At 40.7% G+C, this 26,834-nt stretch overlaps 1 protein-coding gene across 1 annotated transcript in view; it reads left to right on the top strand.

The window, feature by feature from the left end:
* The window catches only part of ERC2 (ELKS/RAB6-interacting/CAST family member 2), a 743,450-nt gene that overhangs the window by 519,871 nt on the left and 196,745 nt on the right, over positions 1-26,834 (top strand). The window contains exon 14 of the mRNA XM_059940600.1: positions 8,851-9,011. Coding sequence (XP_059796583.1) covers positions 8,851-9,011 — 161 coding nt within the window. The remainder of the gene's footprint in view (positions 1-8,850; positions 9,012-26,834) is intronic.

Below are 26,834 nucleotides of genomic sequence, written 5' to 3'. Positions count from 1 at the left end.
TCTACACCAGACATACACAGAAGTGTATATTCACGGCCTTTTTCTCAGGGAGGTTCCACTGAGCCAAACCCGATCTGGAATGAAGAGTGCTCAAGGGCCTTCTGGAGAAACTGTTACTCATCTGTACTCCAACACGGAATCTGTTCAGTCAGAATGTATGTATTTTACACATTTCTTCTCCATCCATCCTTTATTGTGATGTGAAATTTTGTCAATAAGCCTTGGGGGAGTAGGGGGAAAAGGGGAAGTTTAAATTATAGTCAGAATCGAAGAGCTCAAGCCCAAACACCCTCACTTGATGTGGGTATTTGTTTGCAGCTGAAGGATCAGAGGTGACACGTTTAAGCAAAGCTCCCAGAAGTTTAAACTTCAGTGAGGAGAAAACAAATCCCAAACACAATCTTAAGGGTAGCCAGGTCCAGGCAGAAAGCAATCTGGGGATTTTCAGTTTCAACCTTTTCCAAAAGGTGTCACTCTAAGGCAGCAGTGGGGAGGTGGGAGGGAGGTGGAGATAGAAATGTCAGATAAGAGTAATTGGAAAAATAAGATTAGTAGTCCTTGTTTTAACAGATCCTTCGGCCCACAGCATCACTGTCTAAGAAGTTGTTGCTGTTGAGGAGGGAGGGTTTCAGCGTTTATCTTTACCTTCTGATCTTAGTGTGACCTTCTCTGTGCCCAGAGCAGAGCTGGGCCAAGTCCCAGCTATTCCCACAGGACCAATTCACATTCCAGTTTTGCTGTAACCTGGGATACGGGGATTTCCTTGGCTCTGTGTTCTGGTGCAGACTGAAAACTACCATCTTCTTGCACTCAGGATGTAGTGAAGACAGAAAACTAGGATGGATGGTAAGGAGAAAGGCAGAAGAGCCTGTGTATTTTTTAACATATGGTTTTAAAAGCTGTTTCAAAATTCCACATCATTAACACAAAATAGATACTAACTCAATACTGACATATAATTTAAGAAACAAATTGTTTTATCAAAATATTTGAAGATCAGCTCTTGCCAAGTGAGCCTCTTGAAAAGCACTGGATGTTGCCACGTGTCAGGAAGAGACACACAGAACAGGGAGTGGGGCTCTTGGCAGATAACTGAGAGAGAAGCTGGTTTTCAGATATTTAGTTAAACAACACAAATGTATGTGTAAGTTTAAGTCGACACATGTTAATAATTTAAGGTCTTAAACAGGTTTTTTATTTTATTGTTTTAAAGCTCCACTATTCACTTTAAAAGTTCTGACGGTTTCTCCAGAGCTGGGTGTAAGCATTAGACTCTTTAGAAATTCGTTTGATAGCTTCATTTTTCTTAAAGTGTACAGAGTTAAGAATTATTCAAATACATCTGAATAGTCCTTGTACCTTAACCATTTTATAAGAGAGTTTTTATAATCTGCCACATAGAATGACTAATAAAATCAGAAACGACACACAATTACTTAGGGGTTTTTGTTTTGTTTAGTTTAATTGGTGAGACCAAGTAGTCATCTAGCTTGAAGAAACCTTTTATTACTATGTTCTAGATATGTAACACCAAACCAATATATATTTTCAAATGCAATCTTAGTTTTCTAGATATAGGATCAGAATTCCAGTCTTACCATATTTGGGGACCTTTTAGGAAATTCTTTTAAGTGGAACATGTTAAGTATTATAGAAGATTTCTGAGGTTGCTGTGAATCTCTTTTCATCAAGGATGGCCTTTTAGGAATAAAACAGCCTTTCTAAAACTTTTTTACCCCCAGGAAATATTATTGTTGGGTGAATTATTAATAGATGTGCTTCCAAAATAAGCAAATGCTGTGTTGAATAGAGACACATGGGTTGCTTTCCTGCTGTACTTCTCAAAAGTGTTTATTGGCTCATAATCATTGTGATTCTTCAAGTAGCAATTCCCTAATGAACAGAACCACATGGCCCCCAGCCTGGGCCCCCTAGCACATGTTTTTTCCCCTCCTCTTCAGCAGGCCGCTCCCACTTACCTGCCTTAGGGAGGTGGGCTGTGAGGCCTAGGGCAACACTGGCTTTTGTTTAACTCTTGCTCATCACTCAGTCCTTTCCTTTAACAGTTTTTTTTTTTTTTTAAATCACTATTGTAATTAAAAGTTGTTTGATTCAAGCTTGCCTGCCAAACCAGACAGCTTCTGAGGTTGAGCCTGTTGCCTGCATCTAGCAGAAGGCCTGGCACATGGGAGACACCCAGTGAGACGAAGTGGTGGAATGATGGAAGGACTGCACGTCTCCCAGGTCCCGGGCAAAGCGGGTAGAATGCAGAGCGGGATTAAAAGCTGCTTGCTTCTACCCCAGCTCAAAGCCTGGGACATTTTTATTGTGCCGCCTCGAAACTCACGGGTTCCTGGGTGCTCTTGGTGGCTGATGGGGTGGCACTGAGCATAGGGGTTCCATCCATTCAGGAGCTGAGTAACTGAGCCCTCTTGTCTGCATAGCAAAGAGAAGGTGCTTGAGGCAAACAGAGAGCAAGAACTTGAAGGGCATTTGGTGAAGATGGCAAGGGGACCACTGATTTACGGGGTAGGAAAGTATCAAGTTTGGACTTACAGTTCATCCATCATTGCACTAAGTGGGTCAAAGGAAGGTGTTTCAGAATCACATCTTTGCACTCCCCTTCCTCTCATTCCTCAGGTATTTATTGAGTGTGGACACTGGTTCTGTGTCGGGGCTGAAGGGCCTTCCACAAAGAGAACGGAGATGTGGTCCTTGCCCTCTGGGGATTACAATCCAGTTGCAGCAACTAAGCACACACATGAAATAGTTGTGCAGAAATGTGAAGTGGTGTTTAATTAGGTGGGAGAAACTCAGGTGCAGACGGTAAGAACTGAAGGCACTTGGGTTGGGTGAAAATAATGTGGCCAGGAGCCCATAGTAGGGACAGTGGTAACTGTCACGCACTGGTCACTTCCAGCGTTTCTAGCAGAGAGGGTTGGATGCTTTATGGGTATTATCTCCCTTTATACTCATGCCAAGCCTGTGTGGTAGCTTCTGTCTCCTCCCTATTTGATAGAGGAGGACCTTCAGGCTAAGAGAAAGGTCAGCAATGTCCAGGGTTCCCAGACAAGGTTGCACTTTGGCATCACTTTGGAATCATCTGCATCTTTAATTAAATACTGATGCCTGACTCCTACCCTCAAACATTTTAATTTAGTTGGTAGGAGTGTTACCATGGCATCAGGATTTTAAAAATCTTTCTAAAGGATTCAAAGGTGCAACAGAGTTTAGGAAGCATTGGGTTAATATTGTCCTAAGGTCACAGAGATCCTGTTGGTGGAGCCAAAACTTGAATCAGGTCTGCCTGTTTTCAGAGCTCCAGATTTAATCACTGTACCTGTGAAGGAGGCCAGGGCCCTGTGGCAGAGCCTTAAAGGAGAGGCGATTTCAGTAATTGGAGGGGTTGGTATAGGGCAGTCCAGGGGTGGGTGTACGTGTGTGTGTGGTTGACGGTAGGTGACACCAAGCACAAAATCTTGAATTCAGTAATAAGCAAACATACAATGGGTTGAGTACTTACTGGCACTTTATTAACAAGATCTGACACTTCTGTGGCACCAAGTACTTGGCATTGTTCTTAGGGCATCACGCACGTTAACCCATTGAATCTTCACAAAACCCCTTTGAGCTAAGTTCCCACATCACAAGGAAGAAACCTGGGCTCAGAAAACTTTTATAACTGACTCAGAAGGACACAGATAGTTAGTGGTAGGCTAGCTCCTAAGTTCTGTTTGTAACCACTATGCTGTGCTTATCTCTTATGTTAAGAATGTACTAAGTGTTTTCATATTTGCCAGTCCCTGCACTAAGAGCTTTACTTTCATTGCTTCATTTAATACTTCCAGTAACGCTTATGAGACATACCATTGTTATAGATGAGGAAACTCAGACACTTTCCCAAGGCTCTATAATTAAAAAGTGGTAAAGCGGGTATTATTAGTACAGTCTGGTTTCATAATCCATGATTTTAACCATTCTCAGTATTTCAAAATACTTAAAATTTTAAAAATTCAAATTAAATCTTAAGTGGAATGCTATCTATAAAACAAAGTAGAACAGCTCCCTTTGAATGTGAGATAGTGGACGAAGATCTCTGCTGATTCACACTCCTCCCCCTCCACTGATCTGTTTATCAGCTCCCAGATGCCTATTTGGAACCCCTGGTGCACTAGGGAACACAGTCTGAAGACAACTACTTTGGGCATCTCAGGAGCCCCTTGAGATGCTGGAACTAGGCCAGTGATATTTTTGACAAAATATTGATGGTTTAGGCATATTTTCCTGACAGTAGGGAGATGAGTTGTAACAGTAAATCCTGTGAGACGTCTTTGAATCCCAAATTCACAGGGCCCAGTTCAAAGTCACATTGAGACACACAGTCAAAACAGCTGAAAAAAATCAAAAGGGAAGTCTAACCTTCAATTTGTATCTTCGGAAAACATTGAAGGGACCCCAGGAATAACTCCTAGCAACTTTTTTCCCCTTCCCTTTTTCTCTTCCTTCTCAATTATCTTATTCTGCCCTTAAAACAAAACAAAACCTCTGTGTCCCCCATCTCCAGGCTCATTATTCCTCTTTCTTTTCTCACTTGTATCTCCTTCTTTTTTATTATATAAATCATTGTAGCCTGCCCTTAAAAGTATTATACCTTTGCACTCAGTTTTACAGGTTCACTCTGCTACCCATTTCCTAAAATCCAGGCACAGAACTGGCTGAGAGATAACTCTGGTAGGGGAGAAGCTGATCAGGCAAAGCCATGTCCTTATTTATGGTAGGGGTAGAGACAAAGGCTAGGAATACACACAAACACACCCACTTATTTTCAATCCTATCAGAAATGTGGGAGGGGAAGGGATCCAAGCTTGAAGCATCAAAAATAATGGTAGAAAGGGATGATGGGTCCAAGAAGTATTTCCAAAACAGAGCTATAAGACTTGATGATGAATAGAAAATAAAAGAGGGAAGAGACAAATGTGGTTCTGAGATCTTAAACATGAGTGACTGAGAAAAGGTCAGGGCTACCAATGTGTTAGGGAGTGGCAGGTTGGGAGGGCTGGGATGGGTGGTAGGGATTTGGGTTTAGATATGTGTGCGTGGATCACTGTGAATTTAAAGTGATATTATGACATCCAAACGGAAGTAATCAATGGGTGGTTCAGTATATGTGAAAGATGTTAAGTGAATAAAAGGAGACAAAGTTTGGAAAAGTATCAGAGTTGAGAGCTGTGGAGACAAATCTCAATCCTCCTCCTGAGGAGCCACATGGATGAGGAAAATGTCTCTGGGACAGAGTCATAAGGGGAAAGGTCTAGTTATGGACTGCAGGAAGGTGAAGAATTTGCAAAAGAAACAGGGGAGATAGATTACCAATTTAGGAGAGCTTCCGAGAGCCCAAGGGAAGGGTTGGCTTTTAGGAAAACGGGGAATGGATACATCCCCACTCACCCATTAAACCATGTTTCAGAGAGACTATTTAATGAGAAGGAGAACTTTCTAATGATACATTTATTGAAAACTATTTAGAAAATTATATATAGCATCTCAATTATACATACACACAAATAGAGAGAGATGGGGAAATTAAAACAAACTGTTTAGAGTGTTTATCTCCATGTGGTGGGATTTTGGGTGATCTTAGCGAAAAAGAGTGTCATTTAACCTAAATAAAAAGAAACATTTAAAATTTTCATATCTGTATCTTTTAGATTCTGTACGAGTGTACCTTATTATAAGAAAAAGTGTTATTTTATTGATATCAATTAGAATAAATGATGTATAGATTACATCATCTCACTTACTATCCATAAACATCTAATAGAATAAGCAACATAATTTCCTGTTTCCAGATAAAGAAACTGAAGCTAAAAGAGTTGAAGGAACTTGTGTCAGTCATACAGTGAGTGATGGAGACATGATTCAAATCTGGTAGTTTCTAAGGCACAAGTTTCATATACATAGCCAGCTAAAATGTTACTTCAAATGAGGGGAAGAAGTTGGGGAACTGTTTAGCTGTGCAGACTACACATTAAGAAAAGACATATGGCAAGAAGGAAGGTACCAGTGGCCTGCAAAGGTAGAGTTTCCATGGGATAGCAAGAATAAGAAGCACTTCCTCTTGATGAGAGGGGACTGGTGGGGGGAGATGGAGGCAGGTGTTATAGAGCACTTGGTAAGAAGTGTGACAATTCATCAGTCAAGACAGCCCAAGTCAAGCTGGGGGTAACGGCCCCTTATCTCTTGGTGTAGTACAACAACGGTGCATACCTTGCTTATGTGATGTGGGTTGGCCTTGGGCTTCATTGTGGTCACTCAGGGACTCAGGCTGAAGGAGACATCATCTGAAACATGCTTCTGTGCTCATCATGGCAGGGAAAAGGGAAGGTTGGGGTTGACTGCTAGTACTTAAATGCTTCTACCTGGAAATGACAATGATCTTCTTGGCCAAACCCTCACCCAACTTAAAGGGAGAGGGGAGGTGTTGTCCTACCATGTGCCTGTAAGGGGGAGAACTAGAATATTGTGAAACACCCTAATGACTACCACAGCAGGGAAAACATTTCTTGCTTTTTAATGCTCTTGTTTTGATAGCAAAGGAAACAGTTTGCAGAACTCTAGAACATTTAACACAGGAGGTACCACGGGCATCATCTGGGAAACTGAGACGCAAGAATCAAGTGCTTATTTGCACAAAGTTACAGGTAGAAACAGTGGCTGTGCGAAGACTAGAACAGTGTGTCTGAGGCCAGTGCCCCAGGTGGTCCAGTGTGCAGTCCTCAGTGGTCAGGTGAATTAGGAGGAGTGAAAGGCCTTGGCCTGGGAAGCTATTTTGAGACTCTGCTTCCAAGGTGTTGAAAATAGCAGCCTCACCTCAAGCTAAGAATTATTGACGTTGGAAGCCAAAAGCATCTCCAGCAGTCAGAAAAGTCTGGATTACGTCTCTCAGGTGTCCAGGTTTTCTCCATGTTATTATTGCTGAAATGACCAGGGCAGCCTGCAAGTCATTACTCTAAGGTGTAATTGTTAAAGTTGGGTTAATATAAAACTAGTTAGTGCCTGCCCTAAGCAGTCAGGTGGCAGGTGAACTAAGAACTTGGAAACCCAGCTGAGTAGCATACTGTGTCTGTAGATTGCAAGCAGGTCAGTTCAGTTAATGAGAAAGATTCAGCAGGTGAGAATCCTCGACACTCTCCCTCTTCTCTGAGCTAAATAGTACATTTGGGATAAAGAACAATTTATGGAAGGAAACGGGGTCATGAGGACACAGGCCATCCCATATGGAGGGTCAGGCAAACTGTATCTGAGTTGGCACTTGGAATGACCGTAATACTGATATTTTTTTTTAAACACTGCTATTGAGTATATCAACAATAGGGGAAAAAAGAAGACAAAATAAAAGAAAATGAAAAACCACCTCTGCTTCAGCCTCATCAAGTATCGCTTCTAGTTATATTTATGATATTCTATGAACTTATATGAGAAACTAAAAAGTTTAATTGCTTTTTAATTTTTAAATTTTGTATATTTCTGAAGTTAAAGAATAATGCTATTTATCCTACAATTAAACATGTGTAATTCTGTGACTTTCATAGGTTATCGTTTATGTTCCTTGCTTTTTAAACTGTTTTTGGTTTTGGCTTTTATTTACATTACATGGCCATCAAGTTTCCTCTTTCTATCAGGGCAAAATGGAGGGTTTTCTGAATCTTAAAATCCTGTAATTTACCTTGGATATGAACTATAATGCTTATTCTGAATACATTCCATGTAAAACTGCAGAAATTGTGTAGAAAGTCTTTATGAATTGGAACTTAATATATCATTGACACGTTTTGAAGGGCGTCTGTTAACTTTGGTGATAGATGATCCCATTCTGCCAAGTTCAGCTGGAAGGGGTGACCCAAACATCAACCCTGGAACCTAGAAACTTCCTGAAACCGTGGTTTTAAATCAGCAGGGTGGATGCAGCATGCATCTGTGCAAGAGATGGCATTTCACCAGCTTGCTCCACGGAAGTCTCTGGAACAAAACCATAAACATCAGCCCTCTTTGTTGTGTGTTGGCTTTTAAAAGCCTCCAGTGGTTTGGGGAGGATAAGGCCTTGCCTTGGGGCTCCCTGGTCCAATTTTTTGGGACCTGGCTGAAAACCCTGGATATTTGATAGTCTGGCTTATTTCTATGGTGTATTAGCACCCTATAAAAGTTACATGTCATTTATTTCAAGTTTAGAACCCTCTCAAACTTCAGGGGCAAACCAAACTTGAACCTTTTGTGGCTGGAATTCTGTTTACCTTTGGCCAAACCTTGCTTCCTGAATGTGAAACAGGGAGGTGAGGTGAGAGGGAGGCCCCTGAGGCCCTTTGGACACCAAATCGCTTTCGCCAAACAAGGCTTTGATAGGTTAAAACATGAATGAATTTGAAACACATAGAATAACTTCCTGTCAGAATACTCTGGGGCCTACACACAGAAGTATATTGTGCCGGGCAAAATGCATTTTGAGTGTTGCCTTCAGCTAACTGAAGTGAGGCAGTATCCGAGATTTTTGCCAAACAGGTTGAAATTGGGTCAAGCCACTCACCCTCCACTTCTAATAAATATATTAAATAGTTTCTATAAAAGTTAGTGGATAATCCAATTGAATGAGGACCTTGAGAAATTTGGACATTTCTTGTGTTTGAAATATTTATTTTTAACTAGTGACAAAGAAAGAGTGGATGCCAAGATACAATGCCCAGTTCAAGGATGGCTTTGATTCCTTTGTGTGTATTGTCAGAACATAGGCTAGCATGAAATGCCTTGTGCTTGAATGGAGGAGAAATAACACACTGCGTTCCACGTGCTTTACAGATAGAGGAACTGATGAATGCACTGGAGAAGACCAGACAGGAACTGGACGCCACCAAGGCTCGCCTTGCCTCCACGCAGCAGTCTCTGGCTGAAAAAGAAGCACACTTGGCCAACCTCCGGATAGAGAGGAGAAAACAGCTGGAGGAGATCCTGGAGATGAAGTGAGTACCCATTTTTGCTTTCCTACTCTCTCTTTTCTAACTTCTCTTTGGGGATGAGAAAGGGAAGGCTAGAGAAGAGGAAGAAAGCTTGGAGAAAGAATAATTTAGCTAACACTTGACTAGTTATTCCCGTGACTACACTTCTTATTTTTTTGAATTATAGCTTCCATGTCCCAATTTGCACATGTCTCACATCTGTTATTCAAAAAAAAGAATCCAACATTAGGTTTTGTGCCTCTGTGTTTTGTGGACGGCACTAATATTCTTAGATCTGTCGAAAAGGTCTGAGTTGGCCAAAGGACAGAGGCCTTGTTAAGCACAATGGTAATTTAAGTCCTGCTCAGAGTTAAGTGGAAACTTTTCTGAGGAGGTATTTCCTAATTGTGACTATAACTTTGGTAATTATATTCTTTTCACTTGTGTATAATGCTTGGCTTGTGTTGGCGTTCATAGAGTCTCAAGTTTGGCACCTCTTTGTTTAGAAAGCAGGACTCTGATTTGCTGGGCCGATAAAAACAGGCTTGGAAATCCCCCTGCCCCCCTAGGTAAGGGCTGGGGGGAGACTGGAACAAATGTCTTTGATTTAATCAATAAGGTATGGCTGCTTGTCGGGCAGTGGTCGTTCCTGTAGGCCTGTGACACACCTGTCTTCACCTAGCTTTTATTTCGTTCTTACAATGAAACAATATCACCATGGAAGAACATAGTAAAGGTAATTACTCAAAGATTTTAGAGGTAATCAATTGCTGTGGATCTGTTTCTGAAAAAATAGGCAAGAAGCAGCATCTCCCTCTGTAAGTTTTAAAATGAAATAATCACTAAAATATAATTTAAATCCAACCTCCTTCCACAGTAAGGGGAAATGTACAGAATTATGGCATCTTAAGCCTGTAACATAGACTTTGAAATTGGTGGCTAGGTATGGAAGAATAACCTTATCCTGACCCTGCAAGTCTTACACATGGTTAACATTAAACCCAGGAAGCTTAGATCATGGAAAATATGGAATGAAATATTTTGAAGGATTTAATAACGAGGACAAAACTTTTATTCCTCGTCAACTACCTCAGTTTCTCCAAGACCAAAGAGTAAGTAGTTTTATTTCCACTTATAAACTCTCATTTTTCCTAATAAAAGATGATATAATAAAAACAGATATTATTATCCTCAGTTTAGAGGTGAGGGAACTGAGACTCAGCGAGATTTCAAGTAATTTGCTTAAGGACATCTGGCCAGGATTAAAACCAAAATCTAATCAGGCTCCCTTTCTACTACCTCATTTTCTCATGGAGCTTATGTCACCTCCACCAAGTCCAGAACTTTTGTCTGAGTCACTGCAGTAATTATGCTGCCTAGAACAGTGCCTGCATATGGTAGGTGCTCAGTAATTGTTTGTTGAAGCAATGAATAGATTGAATGCTGGAGATTGGATATTATGTACTTAGGAAGAAAAGTATTTCAAGCATTTGGACATTATCGATGTGATCAATAACTTATTAATAATACCAGTACATTGATTCCATCAGCCTTTATTCTTTCTCTTTCACTTATCCAGCTTCTACCTCCTTGTGTGTTGTTATGTGTCAAGTTCAGCCTCGTTTCTCTCGTTGTTCTGCAGCTGTTCCCAAGTTAACTCTACAGCTCCTGGAGTGATTTATTATGCCATTATAAGGAAACTTTCATTATTTCCTGTTTATAAAAAGAGCATATCCTTTCAACGTTTTGAGAGAACAAGTAATGGTGAAGCATGCTGGTTTGGGAGTCATCAGAGCTGGGTTGAAATCCTGTTGCTTCCACTTGGTGGCTGTGTGACTTGGGGGAAAATGACCTTAACATCGCTGACCCTCCAGTTTCCTCCTATGATGACTTTCGTGGGGTGGTTGTGAGGAGAGGCACTCAGAGCAGGGCTTGGCACACAGAAAATGATATATGTGTGTAAATGGCGCTATCAGCCAATGAAAATATGTCATTTGTTTAATATACTTTGTGAAGAGTATCATTTATCTAAAATTTGGGTTTATTTTTCTAAAACATATAAACTTTTTCCATGTGTATGTTTTCCTACTTAATTTCATGATTTCAGATAGCACCTAACTAAGACCTCTTTTGGTGAATTGCCACGTTATTGCCCAAGTGCTTATTAATCTGCTGCCACTGCAAAATAAATACAAAATTCCTATTAATTCCTTTGGTAAAAGTAACAAAGCCCTGCTTCATTAAGCCCAATATGGACCTCATTCACTATTTAACTGGCCCAGAAGCCCCACTTACCGGTGGGCTTCTTCCCAGGACTATGGGGACACAGGTGCAGGACAATTACATTGACTGAGAACCCCAATTAGCTTTATCAGCCTCTTCAGTTGTTCAAGTCAACCAAATGGTTTGGTCAATCTTGATTTTTAAGCTGAGTTGACATATTGGTTACTTGGTGTTAACCAAGTCAGCGTAAGTTAGTGGGAGCAGTCAGCTGGATGTATCACTGTATCTGCTGTCACTCTGTGCCAAGGGCTGTTGGTTTTCATTCAACTGACAGGCATTGTGCAAGCAACTTTAGGCAAGTCTACCCAGTTTCCCAACCCTGGTAGCAAGGGAGAGGCTCTGTGGTGTTAGAGGAAAGATGGACGGGGCCTTGGGTCAAGAGAAAGAAGATGTGGTCTTGTAACTCAACCATAAGGTTAAAGGAGATCACTCTCTGGTTGCCTCAGTTTTTTCTTTGGTAACGTGGAGGTAATAATACTTGCCCTGCCTACTCTATAGAATTGTTATAGGGACAGGATTTTTTTTTTTTTTAATACTGAACTGAAATTATGTAAACCAGCATATGTAAAAGTGCTTTGAAACATAAAAGGGGATTTTGAAATAAGGGGTGGTGTATGTTAAATTCGTTGCAAAATCAAATGGCATGGAGTTTTAGTATTGGGAAGCAGCTGGGTCCAACCTTCCAGCCTACGTAAGCCAGACTCCTGTCCACATAATGACTAATAAGGAATTCATCAGGCCCTGGTGAAGACCACTTCCTTTGGAAGTCACGGGCTCATAAGGTGGTGGTTCGTGTTCCACGGCTCATGCAGGTAGCTCATTTGTCCTTAGATGGAACTGAAATGGCTTTCCATGGAATCTTCCCACTTGTCTTGGTTTTTGTTGCAGGGCTACATAGATTTCACCTGAGCCCCATCCACAGGACAGCCAGCCTTTTAGATATTTGTTGGGGTAAAAGTGTGCATTTTAGGAAAAAAAAGAAAAAAGAAACAGAGAAGCAAAACTTAAAAACAAAACCACCTCGATCCTACCATGCAGAGATGGATGCTGATAGCATTTTGGTATATACCTTTACAAATGCTCTCTATTATTTAACAAAATTAGATTGTACTTCCATATTTTATAAATCCTGCATTTGAGAAATGAAAGGATGAATTAGTTCAAAAATTTATAAATATTCCTTGAGCACCGACTATGTGGTAGGTACTGTTCTAGGTGGAAAAACAAAAATGGCTGTCCGTATCAAGCTTGCATTTTAGTAAAATGAGAGAAGGAAATGAATGAACAAATAAATAAGTAAATAAATGAATAGGTAGATGAATAAAGTAGCTTCTTGTGGAACCAAAGAAGTTTGGAATCCCACTTAGAAATCTGCTTCCATAGGTAAGGACCGTCATGGTTATTTGGGGTAAAAAGGGACATGCCATGTCACTCCCTATAGTCTGAGAACCCTTTTAGGAACTGAGCCCAAAGGAGAGCCTTTGACTCTGTCTTGCGTAGCATTCTTCCCCCCAGTACGCCCTTTTCCAGTTTGATCTTCATTGCTTTGTATTCTAACTGCCAGTCATTATTCCCACACCGGAAGGAACTAACAGTTCCCGGCCATACATTTTCTTAGGAGAACATAATATTCTCCTTCCCTTGTGTATAAGATTATGTTTTTACTTAAAAAAAAAAATCTAAAAAAAAAAAAAAAAATCTAAAACCTCTTACTAAAACATTTCATAATGGTTTGTCTTTGTTACACTTGCTTCTACTTAAAGGGATTTTATCAAAATAATATTAAGAACATCATTCTATATGTTTGGTTTTATTAATGCCGGTTAATGAGCTTACATTCCAGTAACCAAAGCTCAATTATTTAATTTGCGGCAGGTGAATTTGATATCTGTAGCTAAAAGGAATTGAAGGCCATGAGATACCGTACTTAAAATCTATCTGTGTGCATTTGCTCAGACGATTTAAACTAGCATAGTAATTTAACAGGCAGACAGGCAGGCTAACTGATATGTTCCATTTAGTATTAAACACTGAATGAATAAGGGTTTTGAGAGCTGGTTAAAAGTTACGTAATTTGAAGTGCGTGTTTTAGACTTTTTGAGGTGATTTCTCATACTTATGTAAAGATTTTAAGGGGACCTCTGTACTTTATCTCATCTGATGACATTGTGATATCCATCTTAATTTACCGGGTATTGTTGCATTTTAGACATCTTCTCTAGATAGCCTCAAAAGCCTTTGTATACACTGGGCTATTTTAGGAAGTTTACAGTGAGGTAAGACCCCGGCTTATTCCAAGGCATTATCCTGTTGGCCTCTTTGATCTAGGATCTCTTTTGAGAGAGGCACTCATTAGGTAAGTACCCTTCAAAGGAGAGGCATGGTGCAGAAAATGATAAAATCAATTTATTCTTTACTTCATGCCAACATGAGAAAAGACAAATCACATTTCTTTAGGAAGGAATCCTAAGTGCCTGGTAATTTGGACAGGATAAATGGAGCCTGGGAGAGGAGTTTTGAGGGCAACTGTTACTTAAAATTGATAAACTCAGTTGCAAGAGATGTTATGGAGATTGAATGAAATTATGCATTTACGAGAAAGTGATTTATAAGCTGTAAAAGTCATATATGTATAATGTGTGACATATTAATATGTTAGGTAAACTGACTGTAATTAGCATACACTGATCCCATCTTCAAATTCCAATTGACCTCATGCTTTCAACAGTTTTTTATAGGGAGGGGGCTACAGTGCAATTCCTTCTGTAATCAATGAATGGTTTGTTTAGAAAAACCTTGGCATGCACAATTTAAAATATATATTAAATACTATGTTAAGGTGTCCTAGAATGTCCCAGTCTGTCTGTTCTTATTTACCTCCTGCTAAGTTCTAAAAGGAAATTGAGTCAGCGAAAACACTAGTGAAGCTTGTCTCAGCTTTCTAAGTTACCTGCAGTGATTGAGGACGGGTGGCAGAGAGAAGGACTGCTCATTAAACAGCAGTTGTGGTCTGAGCTGCAGGTAGTCACGTGATGGACAGTAGCTTACCACTCAATATTTCTGTTTCTCTCTTGTAACCCTGAAGTTAGTGGCTTAGGGCCTTTAGTGGAAGAGAAAAGTCTTGCTGTACATAAAGTGGGTAGGCAAAACTTAACTACAAAGAAAATAACTTTAGAGTAGTGGAATGGTCTAATTAGCTTCAATGCGAGGAACGGAAAACCCCACATTCCAGAAGCTCATACAAGTAGCTGCATAGTCACCAGGGACCCACACTCCTTCTGCCTTGGTGCTTTGCTATTCTCTGTACATGAGAGGTGTCCATCTCGTGATACAAGGTTTTTGCCTCAGCTCCAACCGTTCCATCCACATTCCAGCAAGCAGACAGGAGAAAGGAGAAGGGAACTTCCCTGCCCTTTAAGTTGCACATACCATCCACTAACATCTGAGTCATTTAACAGTTTATTCGATAAATAGCTGTTGAGCATTCATTGCTTGCAAGGACTGTTCTACGCCTTAGGCACCGATCTAAGCACTGTTCTAAGTGAACAGAAATTGTTTGTCACATGGTCACACTTAGATGCAAGAAGGCAGGCAATGCAGACTGTAGCTGGGTGGCTCTATGTCCAGCTAACACTTAGGGAACCCAAGGAAGGAAAGGGGTGGTGGGGCATTGGGGGCAACTAGCAGTCTGCTGAAGTAAACTGAGTATGAAAAAAAAGTGTCAACTGGTATGTTATCTCACTGAGCATTTAAAAATAACTTTGCAACTATACTTTTAGAGATAGTATTCCTAACAGATACATACTTGTATGCATGCATGTCCAGTATATATCTGAGTTCATTTCTGGGTAACAGTGTTGGTAAACTATGGGAGAGTCATGTGGTGGGTGAACAGGTTTGGAGATACCTGAAAAATCTCATCATGGTTGGGATAGCTGATGGGTGAGGGGTGTTAGTCTAGAGAAGACCAAGAGGCAGATTCTCCCTTCAGCTATTAAAGGGGTGACATGAGAGAAAAGAAATGGACTTGAGTTATGCTGCCTCAGTTGATTGGGCTAGAGCACAATCATCCTTTAAGAGGAGGAAGGCCTTCCTTCAGTGTTTTGTACTGGTCAGAATTCTGTAGCCTTTTGAGATTGTTCCTGAGGTATGTCAGCAAATCCTGGGGGGAGGGGGATATCACCTGCTCTGGGTGCTATAGAGAGAATTCCCGTCCCCAGGGAGGGGACAGAGGGATGATCTCCACAATTCCTTTCAATGTGGAATTCTACCAGTAAATCTGCTAAATAAGTGATCTGGAACATGAATAATATTTAGGAGATGCTGGAATCTTCTTTGTTTCTTCTCTTAAGGAACTCTATTTGAATGTAGGAACTTTTGCCAAAAGCCAAAAATGACTGCTTGGTTTAAGACACTGTCCTCTCTAATAGGACCACAACCGAATTTTCCTGTACTTTTGTACATTGCATTTATTTTTCATAAAACTCTTTAGATGTGAAATATATGAGCCAAGCAGAGATGTGTCTCACAAACTATTACAGAGAAAGAATCAGTGGTTAAGTTTCATGTCAGGTAGAGTCAAGAACCCTTCACTCTCCCTGCCCTAAGGATTGTACTATCTTTGATTAAAATGTCTTCAGAGAATTAAACTAGCCCAGGCATATGTACGATTTACTGCATGCAGACTTTGGCCAGTGGGATTAATATTACCGGTGAACAACTCTTAGGTGCTTATTACATGTCAGGCAGGGGCTCAGTATGTCACCTCCTGTGAGATGGGGAGTATTATTACCTCCACTGTGTAGATGCAGAAACTGAGGCTCAGACGCCTGGAACTCAAAGTCTTTTTGACACTACATTCTATGATTTTAACCGCTGACAGATTGCATCACACTGTCTCCTAGTGAAAAACTCAGGATGTTGTTGTAAGAATTTTTCTTGTAATGGTGGGACCAGTTTTGATTAAATAAAAGGCAGTTGGCAAACAGGTGCTTCTTCCAACTTGCATTGGGGAAACAGGACAGCGGGCTGGGGTGATGATGGGAGGGAAGGGGCAGGAAGAGAGCTAGTTGGAGGAGGCCTTTGAACTCAGCTTCCTTATCTTAAAACAAAGCAAGGGGAGACACTGTCTTCTGGCCAAAAACATGCACTGCATATATAGGTTTAATAGTGAAAACTGTCAGTCAAATGGGTCCCTTGGCCTGGTGGTTTCTAATGGAAATACAAACATTTTCTGAGCTAGAGTGTATAATCTTTCAGCTTAAATAATCATAATCAGCAGTTAAATAATCTAAATGCTTATGAATTGTAGAGTCTAAATTATTCCAAGCACCATACTTCATGTTATCTCCATCTTCACAGCAGCAGCTCCATTGGGGCTAGGGAAGATCAACCATTAAAAAAGGGAAAGAGAAACATACAGGCCTTCCAACCTCCTAAAGTATGGCAAGTCAAAGGGGGCAGTTGTGGTCCTTCTTTCATTCCAAGAGCAGGTTCCTTTGGATTGCTCTGGTCCTCAGTTTGTCCAACTATAAATTATAAATTATAAATTAAGAGTATGAAATTGGCCAGTCCTCCAGCCAGCCCTATAAATTGATGCCCCATTTACTTTCTACCTTTGTCCTTCCTTTCCATTTGTTCTTTTTTTCATCACAGCCCACTGGGTAGTTAGTTCTTTTCCTAGGAACCACTTCTTGCAGTGGTCATTTAGAGAAAAAAGGACAGAAGAAAAATGAGGGCCATACGTGGGAGAATGTATTCCAGAGCAGGGGCATCAATGGGAAATAGACTGTGGCCCAGATGCCAGCTGTCTGCCAGAACTGCGAAGGGCAGGACTCAGGGAAAATCCCAACTGGTAGGGTTTCTCTGCCTCCCTGTAGTATCTTCTTTGTGAAGGTAAAATATACTGTAGCTGTTATCAGGGGAAGCCTCAACCCTGAGGATGTAGAGGGGAAACATCAAGATCTGCAGCCTCAGTGACAGAGGGCATCATAACAAAAGGCTCCCAAGTCACTGAAGAGTTACAGGACAAGGCATAGCATGGAGGTGGGGAGGGCTTTGGATGTTCTTGGTCCCTGGAAAGTACTTAATAAAAGTTTGATAAAGGAATGAATGAATGCTGATGAAAATTTGACTCTTGCTAGCTACCTCTTCCTCCTTTCCCCTACCTTATCCACCCCTGCCTTCTCTTCCACCCAATCTCCTCTTTCTTCTTTTTTCTCTCTTCCTCCTTTCCTTTCCTTTCCCTCCTTTCCTTTCCTTTTCCTCATGTTCCTCTCTCCTCTTCTTCCTTTTTCCACTCCCTTTCCTACCCCTGTTCTGGTGCCCTATAAAGTGAGAGCGGTCAGAATATTTTCTTTATTTTCTCAACATAATGGTTGTCTTGCTAGATTCTCATTTTGACTGTTGGGCAGGAGGCAGAGCGAGCACCTGGGAAGAAGAGTGAGTGTGTGTGTGTGTGTGTGTGTGTGTGTGTGTGTGTGTGTGTGTGAGGGGGCGGGGCGGGGGAGACACACACATGCGTGTTTGGGGGCGGAGAAAGGGCCGGCTCTGGCAATCTTGCCTAAAGAGTGAGATGTAGAGGGGAGGCCACTCAGTTCTTCAGGAGCAAAGCAATTGAGAACTATAGCCTGAAGCCAAGCCGCCGGTCAAGAACCGCCAAACTCTTTTGTTTTCCAGTCATGGAATTTGGGAACCAAGGGATTGTGAAAATTGAAATGCAGTGTTTGACTTGGTCTTTGGGTTAAGCCAATATCCCTGGGACCTTAATTTGAACCTGCAGGAGGCTTTGGCCAACTTCTTTGAGAATCTGTTGTTACTCACACCCAACCCTTCGCTTATTTGAAGAGATTTGCAGAGTACACTGCAGCTAGTGCCAGCCCACAGTTATGATAAAAGTTAAATTGTCTTTCTGTTCTGTTTTGAAAATGGTGTCTGTGTGTTCACTTTTTGAGCCCTGAGCTTGGTGCTTCTTTCTCTTCCTGGCTCTATCTCTGGATGTTTTCCAGTAAAACTTTCCCTTCAATGCATTTCTAAGGTTTTATTCTAAGGCAATATGGGATTGGGTACGCGAAGTGGTTATTCTCTGCTCTCCCTTCCATTCTTTGGGAGGGGAGACTGTGCCCTGGGAAGCTGCTCCCTGTACAGTGCATTGCTGGGGTTCCTTTGCTGGCTGACTTCTGGTTGGGTCCAGGGCCTATAGGTGGCACTGCAGGAGATGGGAGGGTGGGAAGAAAAAAGGCTAGAGAATTTCCTCCCTCTTCCCTGCTTGCACTGGGGCCACATCTCTGGCAGTAGGGACTTCTCTCTATGACTGTAGCTCCTCTTAGCAGTGCCCCATCCATGGTTCCCACTGGCACTGGGATTAACTCATGTTTCCTTTGCCCCTTCAGCCCGAGCTGCAGTAATAGCCACCCCTTGTTGCCAGTTTCTGGGTGCCTCAACGCGTTTGTTTTATTAACCCTGCCCACCTCTCCTCTGTAGTCCTTTCATTGAACTCTCCTTATTGGACTCATCTGTGGTGAAGTCTGTTTCCGGCCAAACCCAGACCAGTACAGTGGGGAAGGCCATGGTGCTGTGGTCACGTGTGTGAGATTTGTTAGGATGATTTGAGAAAGCATTGTTAAAAAATGTTTACATTTCCCATAGTAAGTAATTTTGGAAAAAGAAGCAGATTGCTTGATGCTACAGTCAAAACACTAAAACAAAACTGTCATTCTGTGATTTTTTTTAAAAACGGTTGCTTTTCCAATGACCTTTGAACATGAATGACTGCTGCTGCCCTGACCCCAGAAAGATGTGAAGCTGATGTTCCCAGAGTCAGCCTCAGTCTTAGGACTAATGAAAATAGCCCCCTGCTCCCACCATATACAAGGAAAAAATATTCCTCCCTTATTCTTTAGGCTTAGGGAAGTTGGTTTGACTGAACAAGGAAGAATTTCTTGAGATGGGAGGAAAGAGAGCATTCTAGAGGTCCTAGGCTAGAGCGCAAGTCAGCTGCCTCCAGGCCATGGGTAACATCCTTAGATCCAAGCTCAGGGCATTTGGGGTTCCCATAAAGCTAAAGGCATTGCATCTTTGATCAGCAACTGCTCTAATGCAGGACTTCAGACTGAGGTGCAAGCTCAGCACGCCTACTCATTGATCCAATCGCCTGTTCAATCACTGACTCATTCATAAAACAAATCATCCAGGAAGTCAGTTATTTAGTGAGAGAATGAATGAACAATCTGATGTCCAATTATAGGATTAGAAATCTGAATGTAGAATTACAGCTGGGATAAGTGTGCACAAAAGGAAAGGTCTGTGGAGCCATGAGAGCATCCTAAAGGTAGTAGAAGGGCTCCCTGAAGATAAGCCATGATGTGTTGGATGAGAGTTCATTAAATGAAGAGCCAGGGTTGGTGAGTGGAGTCAGGTTGGGGAGTACATTCTAGAGGAGGAGACTGCCTGTGCAAAGGCCCTGTGGCAGAAGGGAGAAACATGCCTTCCATTAACTCACAGGAGGCCTGTGTGGCTGAAGCACAGAGACAAAGGGGGAAAGCAGGATTGATTGAGGTTAGAGGGATGGCAGAGGCCAGACTACCCAGGACCTTAGGGGCCATGGTCAGATAGTTGGTACTTATCCTAAGAACAGGAACCCATTGGGGTGAAGTAACATGATCAGATTATGATTTGAAAATAATAAAAAACAATTACAGTATACTTTCCATGTGCCAGAAACTTCTGAAGAGCTTTGAAAATATAAACAATATCTTCACAACATCCTCTAAGACAGGTACTGTTGTCATCCTCCTTTTACTTTTGAGGAAACGGAGGCACAAAGAGGTTAAATAACTAGCCCAAGGTCACATAGCAAAAGTGGGATTTGAACCTCTCAGCATTGTCAAGTAGTCTGGCCACATGCTTGACCACCACACCATACAGATGCTTTTGTGCAGAGGATAGATTTGGATGTGGGCATACTACTTAGGAAGCTGCTGCAGTCTTTCGGGTAGGGAGAGCTTGTCCTAAGGTGGTGGCAGTGGAGATGGAGAGAAGTGGAAGATTTTAAGAGACCCGTAGGGAGCTGAATTTACAGGACTGGGTTTAGATTGGCTATAGGAGTGGTAGAGATAGGCGCCCCTCTCTTTCCCTTCTTCCTGCCAGCTCTGTGTTCTGCTCCCCTGAACACTTTCATGCCTCCACGCAGGGGGGCTGTGAGGGAATTGTTGTGGCAAGTATTGCTCTAGTCCAGGGGTTCTCATCAGTAACGCTACTGACACTGGGCTGGTAAATTCTTTTTTGCGGGAGCTTCCTGTGTTTAGTAGCATCCCTGGCCTTTACCTACTAGGTGCCAGGAGCAATCCCCCTCCTCCACTTGTGACAATCAAAAATGTCTCCAGATGTTTCGAGAAGTCCTCTTTGAAGGCAAAATCACCCTTGGTTGAGAAGTGCTGGTCTACTCCTAGCCTGCATACATTTACAGTTTCTCACCTTGGACCAGCAGCCCACCTCCTTCCTGCAATACTATGAGCCTTGAGCCAATGTTAGTGGCACTAATAGAGTTTTAAACTGGCCCATGCCCTGCACATAGGCCTTCTGCCCTCTGGAGGCAGGCAGCCCTAGACCAGGTAGATTCATAAATCTTAGAAAGGAGCCTTCCCACTGTTTAACAGTGTCATCCATCTTTAGTCTTTAGTAGGTAGCCTAGATAATTGTCTGTAATTCAAGGACATTTTCTTTGAAGACACAGACTCTTTAGTTCTATGCAACTGATTTCAATATGAACTTTCTGTAATCTACTCTCATGTTTGGGCATTGCCTGTAATCTTATGTTTCTGGAACAACGGTTTCCTAAATAGCTCCAGAACTTTCCTGTGGATACTTTCTTTCTTTCTTTTTTTTTTTTTTTAATCTTTATTGGAGTATAATTGCTTCACAATACTGTGTTAGTTTCTGTTGCACAACAAAGCGAATCAGCCATATGCATACACATGTCCCCATATCCCCTCCCTCTTGAGCTTCCCTCCAATCCTCCCTATCCCACCCCTGTAGGTCATCTCAAAGCACTGAGCTGATCTCCCTGTGCTATGTTGATGCTTCCCACCAGCCAACTATTTTACATTCGGTAGTGTATATATGTCGATGCTACTCTCACTTCGCCCCAGCTTCCCCCTCCTACCCCATGTCCTCAAGTCCATTTTCTATGTCTGCCTCTTTATTCCTGCCCTGCAACTGGGTTCATCAGTACCATTGTTTTTTACTTTATTTCTTTTTATTTTATTTTACTTTTGGCTGCGTTGGGTCTTTGTTGCTGCTGTGCGTGGGCTTTCTCTAGTTGCTGAGAGTGGGGGCTACTCTTCGTTGTGGTGTGCGGGCTTCTCATTGCGGAGGTTTCTCTTTGTTTCGGAGCACGGGCTCTAGGTGTGCAGGCTTTAGTGGCACGTGGGCTCAGTAGTTGTGGGCTCTAGAGCGCAGGCTCAGTAGATGTGGCACACGGGCTTAGTTGCTCCATGGCATATGGAATCTTCCTGGACCAGGGCTCGAACCCGTGTCCCCTGCATTGGCACATGGATTTTTAATCACTGCGCCACCAGGGAAGCCCAGTAACACTTTAAAAATTTTTTTAGATTACATATGTATGCATTAGCATACAGTATTTGTTTTTGTGTTTCTGACTTCACTCTGTATGACAGACTCTTGGTCCATCCACCTCACTACAAATAACTCAATTTAGTTTCTTTTTATGACTGAGTAATATTCCATTGTATATATGTGCCACATCTTCTTTATCCATTCATCTGTCGATGGGCATTTAGGTTGGTTCCATGTCCTGGCTATTGTAAACAGTGCTGTAGTGAACATTGTGGTACATGTCTCTTTTTGAATTATGGTTTTCTCAGGGTATATGCCCAGTAGTAGGATTGCTGGGTCATATGGTAGTTCTATTTTTAAGGAACCTCCATACTGTTTTCCATAGTGGTTGTGTCAATTTACATTCCCACCAATAGTGCAGGAGGGTTCCATTTTCTTCACACCCTCTCCAGGATTTATTGCTTGTAGATTTTTTGATGATGGACATTCTGACCAGTGTGAGGTGATACCTCATTGTATTTTTGATTTGCATTTCTCTAATGATTAGTGATGTTGAGCATCCTTTCATGTGTTTGTTGGCAATCTGTTTATCTTCTTTGGAGAAATGTCTATTTAGGTCTTCTGCCCATTTTTGGATTGGGTTGTTTGTTTTTTTGATATTGAGCTACATGAGCTACTTGTATATTTTGGAGATTAATCCTTTGTCAGTTGCTTCGTTTGCAAATATTTTCTCCCATTCTGAGGGTTGTATTTTCGTCTTGTTTATGGTTTCCTTTGCTGTGCAAAAGCTTTTAAGTTTCATTAGGTCCCATTTGTTTATTTTTGTTTTTATTTCCATTTCTCTAGGAGGTGGGTCAAAAAGGATCTTGCTGTGATTTATGTCATAGAGTGTTCTGCCTATGTTTTCCTCTAAGAGTTTGATAGTGTCTGGCCTTACATCTAGGTCTTTAATCCATTTGGAGTTTATTTTTGTGTATGGTGTTAGGGAGTGTTCTTATTTCATTCTTTTACATGTAGCTGTCCAGTTTTCCCAGCACCACTTATTGAAGAGGCTGTCTTTTCTCCATTGTGTGTTCTTGCCTCCTTTGTTGTAAATTAGGTGCCCATAGGTGCGTGGGTTTATCTCTGGGCATTCTATCCTGTACCATTGATCTGCATTTCTGTTTTTGTGCCAGTACCACATTGTCTTGATTACTGTAGCTTTGTGGTATTGTTTGAAGTCAGGGAGCCTGATTCCCCCAATTCCGTTTTTCTTTCTCAAGATTGCTTTGGCTATTCGGGGTCTTTTGTGTTTCCATATGAATTGTAAGATTTTTTGTTCTAATTCTGTGAAGAATGCCATTGGTAGTTTGATAGGGATTGCATTGAATTTGTAGATTGCTTTGGGTAGTATAGTCATTTTCACAATATTGATTCTTCCAGTCCAAGAACATGATATATGTCTCCATCTGTTTATGTCATCTTTGATTTCTTTCATCAGTGTTTTATAGTTTTCTGAGTATAAGTCTTTCACCTCCTTAGGCAGGTTTATTCCTAGGTATTTCATTCTTTTTGTTGCAGTGGTAAATAGGAGTGTTTCCTTAATTTCTCCTTCTGATTTTTTGTTGTTGGTGTGTAGGAATGCCAGAGATTTCTGTGCATTAATTATCTATCTTGCAACCTTACCAAATTCATTGATTAGTTCTAGTAGTTTTCTGGTAGCATCTTTAGGATTTTCTACGTATAATATCATGTCATCGGCAAACAGTGGCTGTTTTACTTCTTTTCAAATTTGTACTACTTTTATTTCTTTTTCTTCTCTGATTGCTGTGGCTAGGACTTCCAAAACTATGTTGAATAAGAGTGGCGAGAGTGGACATCCTTGTCTTGTTCCTGATCTTAGTGGAAATGTGTTCAGTTTTTCACCATTGTGTATGATGCTTGCTATGGGTTTGTCATATATGGCCTTTATTATGTTGAGGTGGGTTCCTCCTATGCCCATTTTCTAAAGAGTTTTTGTCATAAATTGGTGTTGAATTTTGTCGAAAGCTTTTTCTGCATCTATTGAGATGATCATATGGTTTTTATTCCTTAATTTGTTAATGTGGTGTATCACATTGATTGATTTGCATATATTGAAGAATCCTTGCATCCGTGGGATAAATCCCAGTTGATCATGGTGTATGATCCTTTTAATGTCTGTTGGATTCTCTTTGCTAGTATTTTGTTCAGGATTTTTGCATCTATGTTCATCAGTAATATTGGCCTATAATTTTCTTCTTTTGTAGTATCTTTTTCTGGTTTTTGTATCAGGGTGATGGTGGCTTTGTAGAATGAATTTGTGACTGTTTCTCCCTCTGCAGTTGTTTGGAAGAGTTTGAGAAGGATTGGTGTTACCTCTTCTCTAAATATTTGATAGAATTTGCCTGTGAAACCATCTGGTCCTGGACTTTTGTTTGTTGGAAGTTTTTAAATTACAGTTTCAATTTCATTGCTCGTGATAGGTCTTTTTATATTTTCTAATTCTTCCTGGTTCAGTCTTGTAAAATTGTACCTTTCCAAGAATTTGTCCATTTCTTTGTGGTTGTCTATTTTATTGGCATAGAGTTGTTTGTAGTAGTCTCTTATAATCCTTTGTATTTCTGCAGTGTCAGTTGTGATTTCTCCTTTTTCATTTCTAATGTTATTGATTTATGTCTTCTCCCTTTTTTTCTTGATGAGTCTGCCTAAGGGTTTATCAGTTTTGTTTATCTTCTCAAAGAATCAGCTTTTAGTTTTATTGATCTTTGCTATTGTTGTCTTCATTTCTATTTCATTTTTTTCTGCTCTGATCTTTATGATTTCTTTCCTTTTCCTGACTTTGGGTTTTCTTTGTTCTTCTGTCTCTAGTTGTTTTAAGTGTTGGGTTAGATTGTTTATTTCAGATGTTTCTTGAGGTGAGATTGTATTGCTATAAATTTCCCTCTTAGAACTGCTTTTGCTGCATCCCATGGGTTTTGGGTCATCGTGTTTCCATTGTCGTTTGTTTCTATGTATTTTTTTATTTCCTCTTTGATTTCTTCAGTGATCTCTTGGTTATTTAGTAGTGCACTGTTTAACCTCCATGTATTTGTGTTTTTTACAGTTTTTTTCCTGTAATTGATTTCCAGTCTCATAACGTTGTGGTCAGAAAAGATACTTGATATGACTTCAATTTTCTTAAATTTTCCGAGGCTTGATTTGTGACCCAAGATGTGATCTATCCTGGAGAATGTTCCATGAGCCCTTGAGAAGAAAGTGTATTCTGTTGTTTTTGGATGGAATGTCCTATAAGTATCAATTAAGTCCATCTTGTTTAATGTATCATTTAAAGCTTGTGTTTCCTTATTTATTTTCATTTTGGATGATCCGTCCATTGGTGAAAGTGGGGTGTCAAAGTCCCCTACTCTTATTGTGTTACTGTCGATTTCTCCTTTCATGGCTGTTAGCATTTGCCTTATGTATTGAGGTGCTCCTATGTTGGGTGCATAAACATTTATAGTTGTTATATCTTATTCTTGGATTGATCCTTTGATCATTTTGTAGTGTCACTCCTTATCTCTTGTAACAGTCTTTATTTTAAAGTCTATTTTATCTGATACGAGTATTGCTGCTCCAGCTTTCTTTTGATTTCCATTTGCATGGAATATCTTTTTCCATCCCTTCACTTTCAGTCTGTATGTGTCCCTAGGTCTGAAATGGGACTCTTGTAGACAGCATATATATGGGTCTTCTTTTTGTATCCATTTAGCCAGTCTGTTTCTTTTGGTTGGAGCATTTAATCCATTTACATTCAAGGTTATTATCAATATGTATGTTCCCATTACCATTTTCTTAATTGTTTGGGTTTGTTATTGTGGGTCTTTTTCTTCTCTTGTGTTTCCTTCTTAGAGAAGTTCCTTTAGGATTTGTTGCAAAGCTGGTTTGGTGGTCCTGAATTCTCTTAGCTTTTGTTTATCTGAACAGCTTTTGACTTCTCCGTTGAATCTGAATGAGATCCTTGGTGGGTAAAGTAATTTTGGTTGTAAGTTTTTCTCTTTCATCACTTTAAGTATATCCTGCCACTTCCTTCTGGCCTGCAGAGTTTCCGCTGGAAAATCAGCTGATAACCTTATGAGGATTCCTTTATAATTTATTTTTTGTTTTTCCCTTGCTGCTTTTAATATTTTTTCTTTGAATTTAATTTTTGTTAGTTTGATTAATATGTGTCTTGTTGTGTTTTTCCTTGGGTTTATCCTGTATGGGACTCTCTGTGCTTCCTGGATTTGGAAAACTATTTCCTTTCCCGTGTTAGGGAAGTTTTCGACTATAATCTCTTCAAATATTTTCTCAGACCCTTTCTTTTTCTCTTCTTCTTCTGGGACCCCTATAATTCGAATGTTGGTGCATTTAGTGTTGTCCCAGAGGTCTCTGAGATTGTCTTCAATTCTTTTCATTCTTTTTTCTTTATTCTGCTCCTCAGCAGTTATTTCCACCATTTTGTCTTCCAGCTCACTTATTTGTTCTTCTGCCTCAGTTATTCTGTTACTGATTCCTTCTAGTATATTTTTCATTTCAGTTATTGTGTTGTTCATCTCTGTTTGTTTGTTGTTTAGTTCTTCTAGATCTTTGTTAATCATTTCTGGTATTTTCTCAATCTGTGCCTCCATTCTATTTCTGAGATTCTGGATCATCTTTACTATCATTACTCTGAATTCTTTTTGGGGTAGATCGCCTATTTCCTCTTCATTTATTTGGTCTTGTAGGTTTTTACCTTGTTCCTTCATCTGTGACATATTTTTTTGCCATCTCTTTTTTTTTTTTTTTAATGAGTGGGATTGTGTTCTTGTCTTACTGGTTGTTTGGCCTAAGGCTTCTAACACTGGGGTTTGTAGACTATTGGGTAGAGCTGGGTCTTGGTGCTGAGATGAGGAACTCTGTGAGACCTCACTCTGATGAATATTCCCTGGGGTCTGAGGTTCTCTGTTAGTCTAGTGGTTCGGACTTGGAGCT

Source organism: Balaenoptera ricei, chromosome 11 (genome assembly GCF_028023285.1).
Source record: "Balaenoptera ricei isolate mBalRic1 chromosome 11, mBalRic1.hap2, whole genome shotgun sequence".
In the NCBI taxonomy this organism is placed as follows: Eukaryota; Metazoa; Chordata; class Mammalia; order Artiodactyla; family Balaenopteridae; genus Balaenoptera; species Balaenoptera ricei.
The sequence above is the reverse complement of the archived record's forward strand: the minus strand, read 5'-3'. Positions and strand labels throughout refer to the sequence as shown.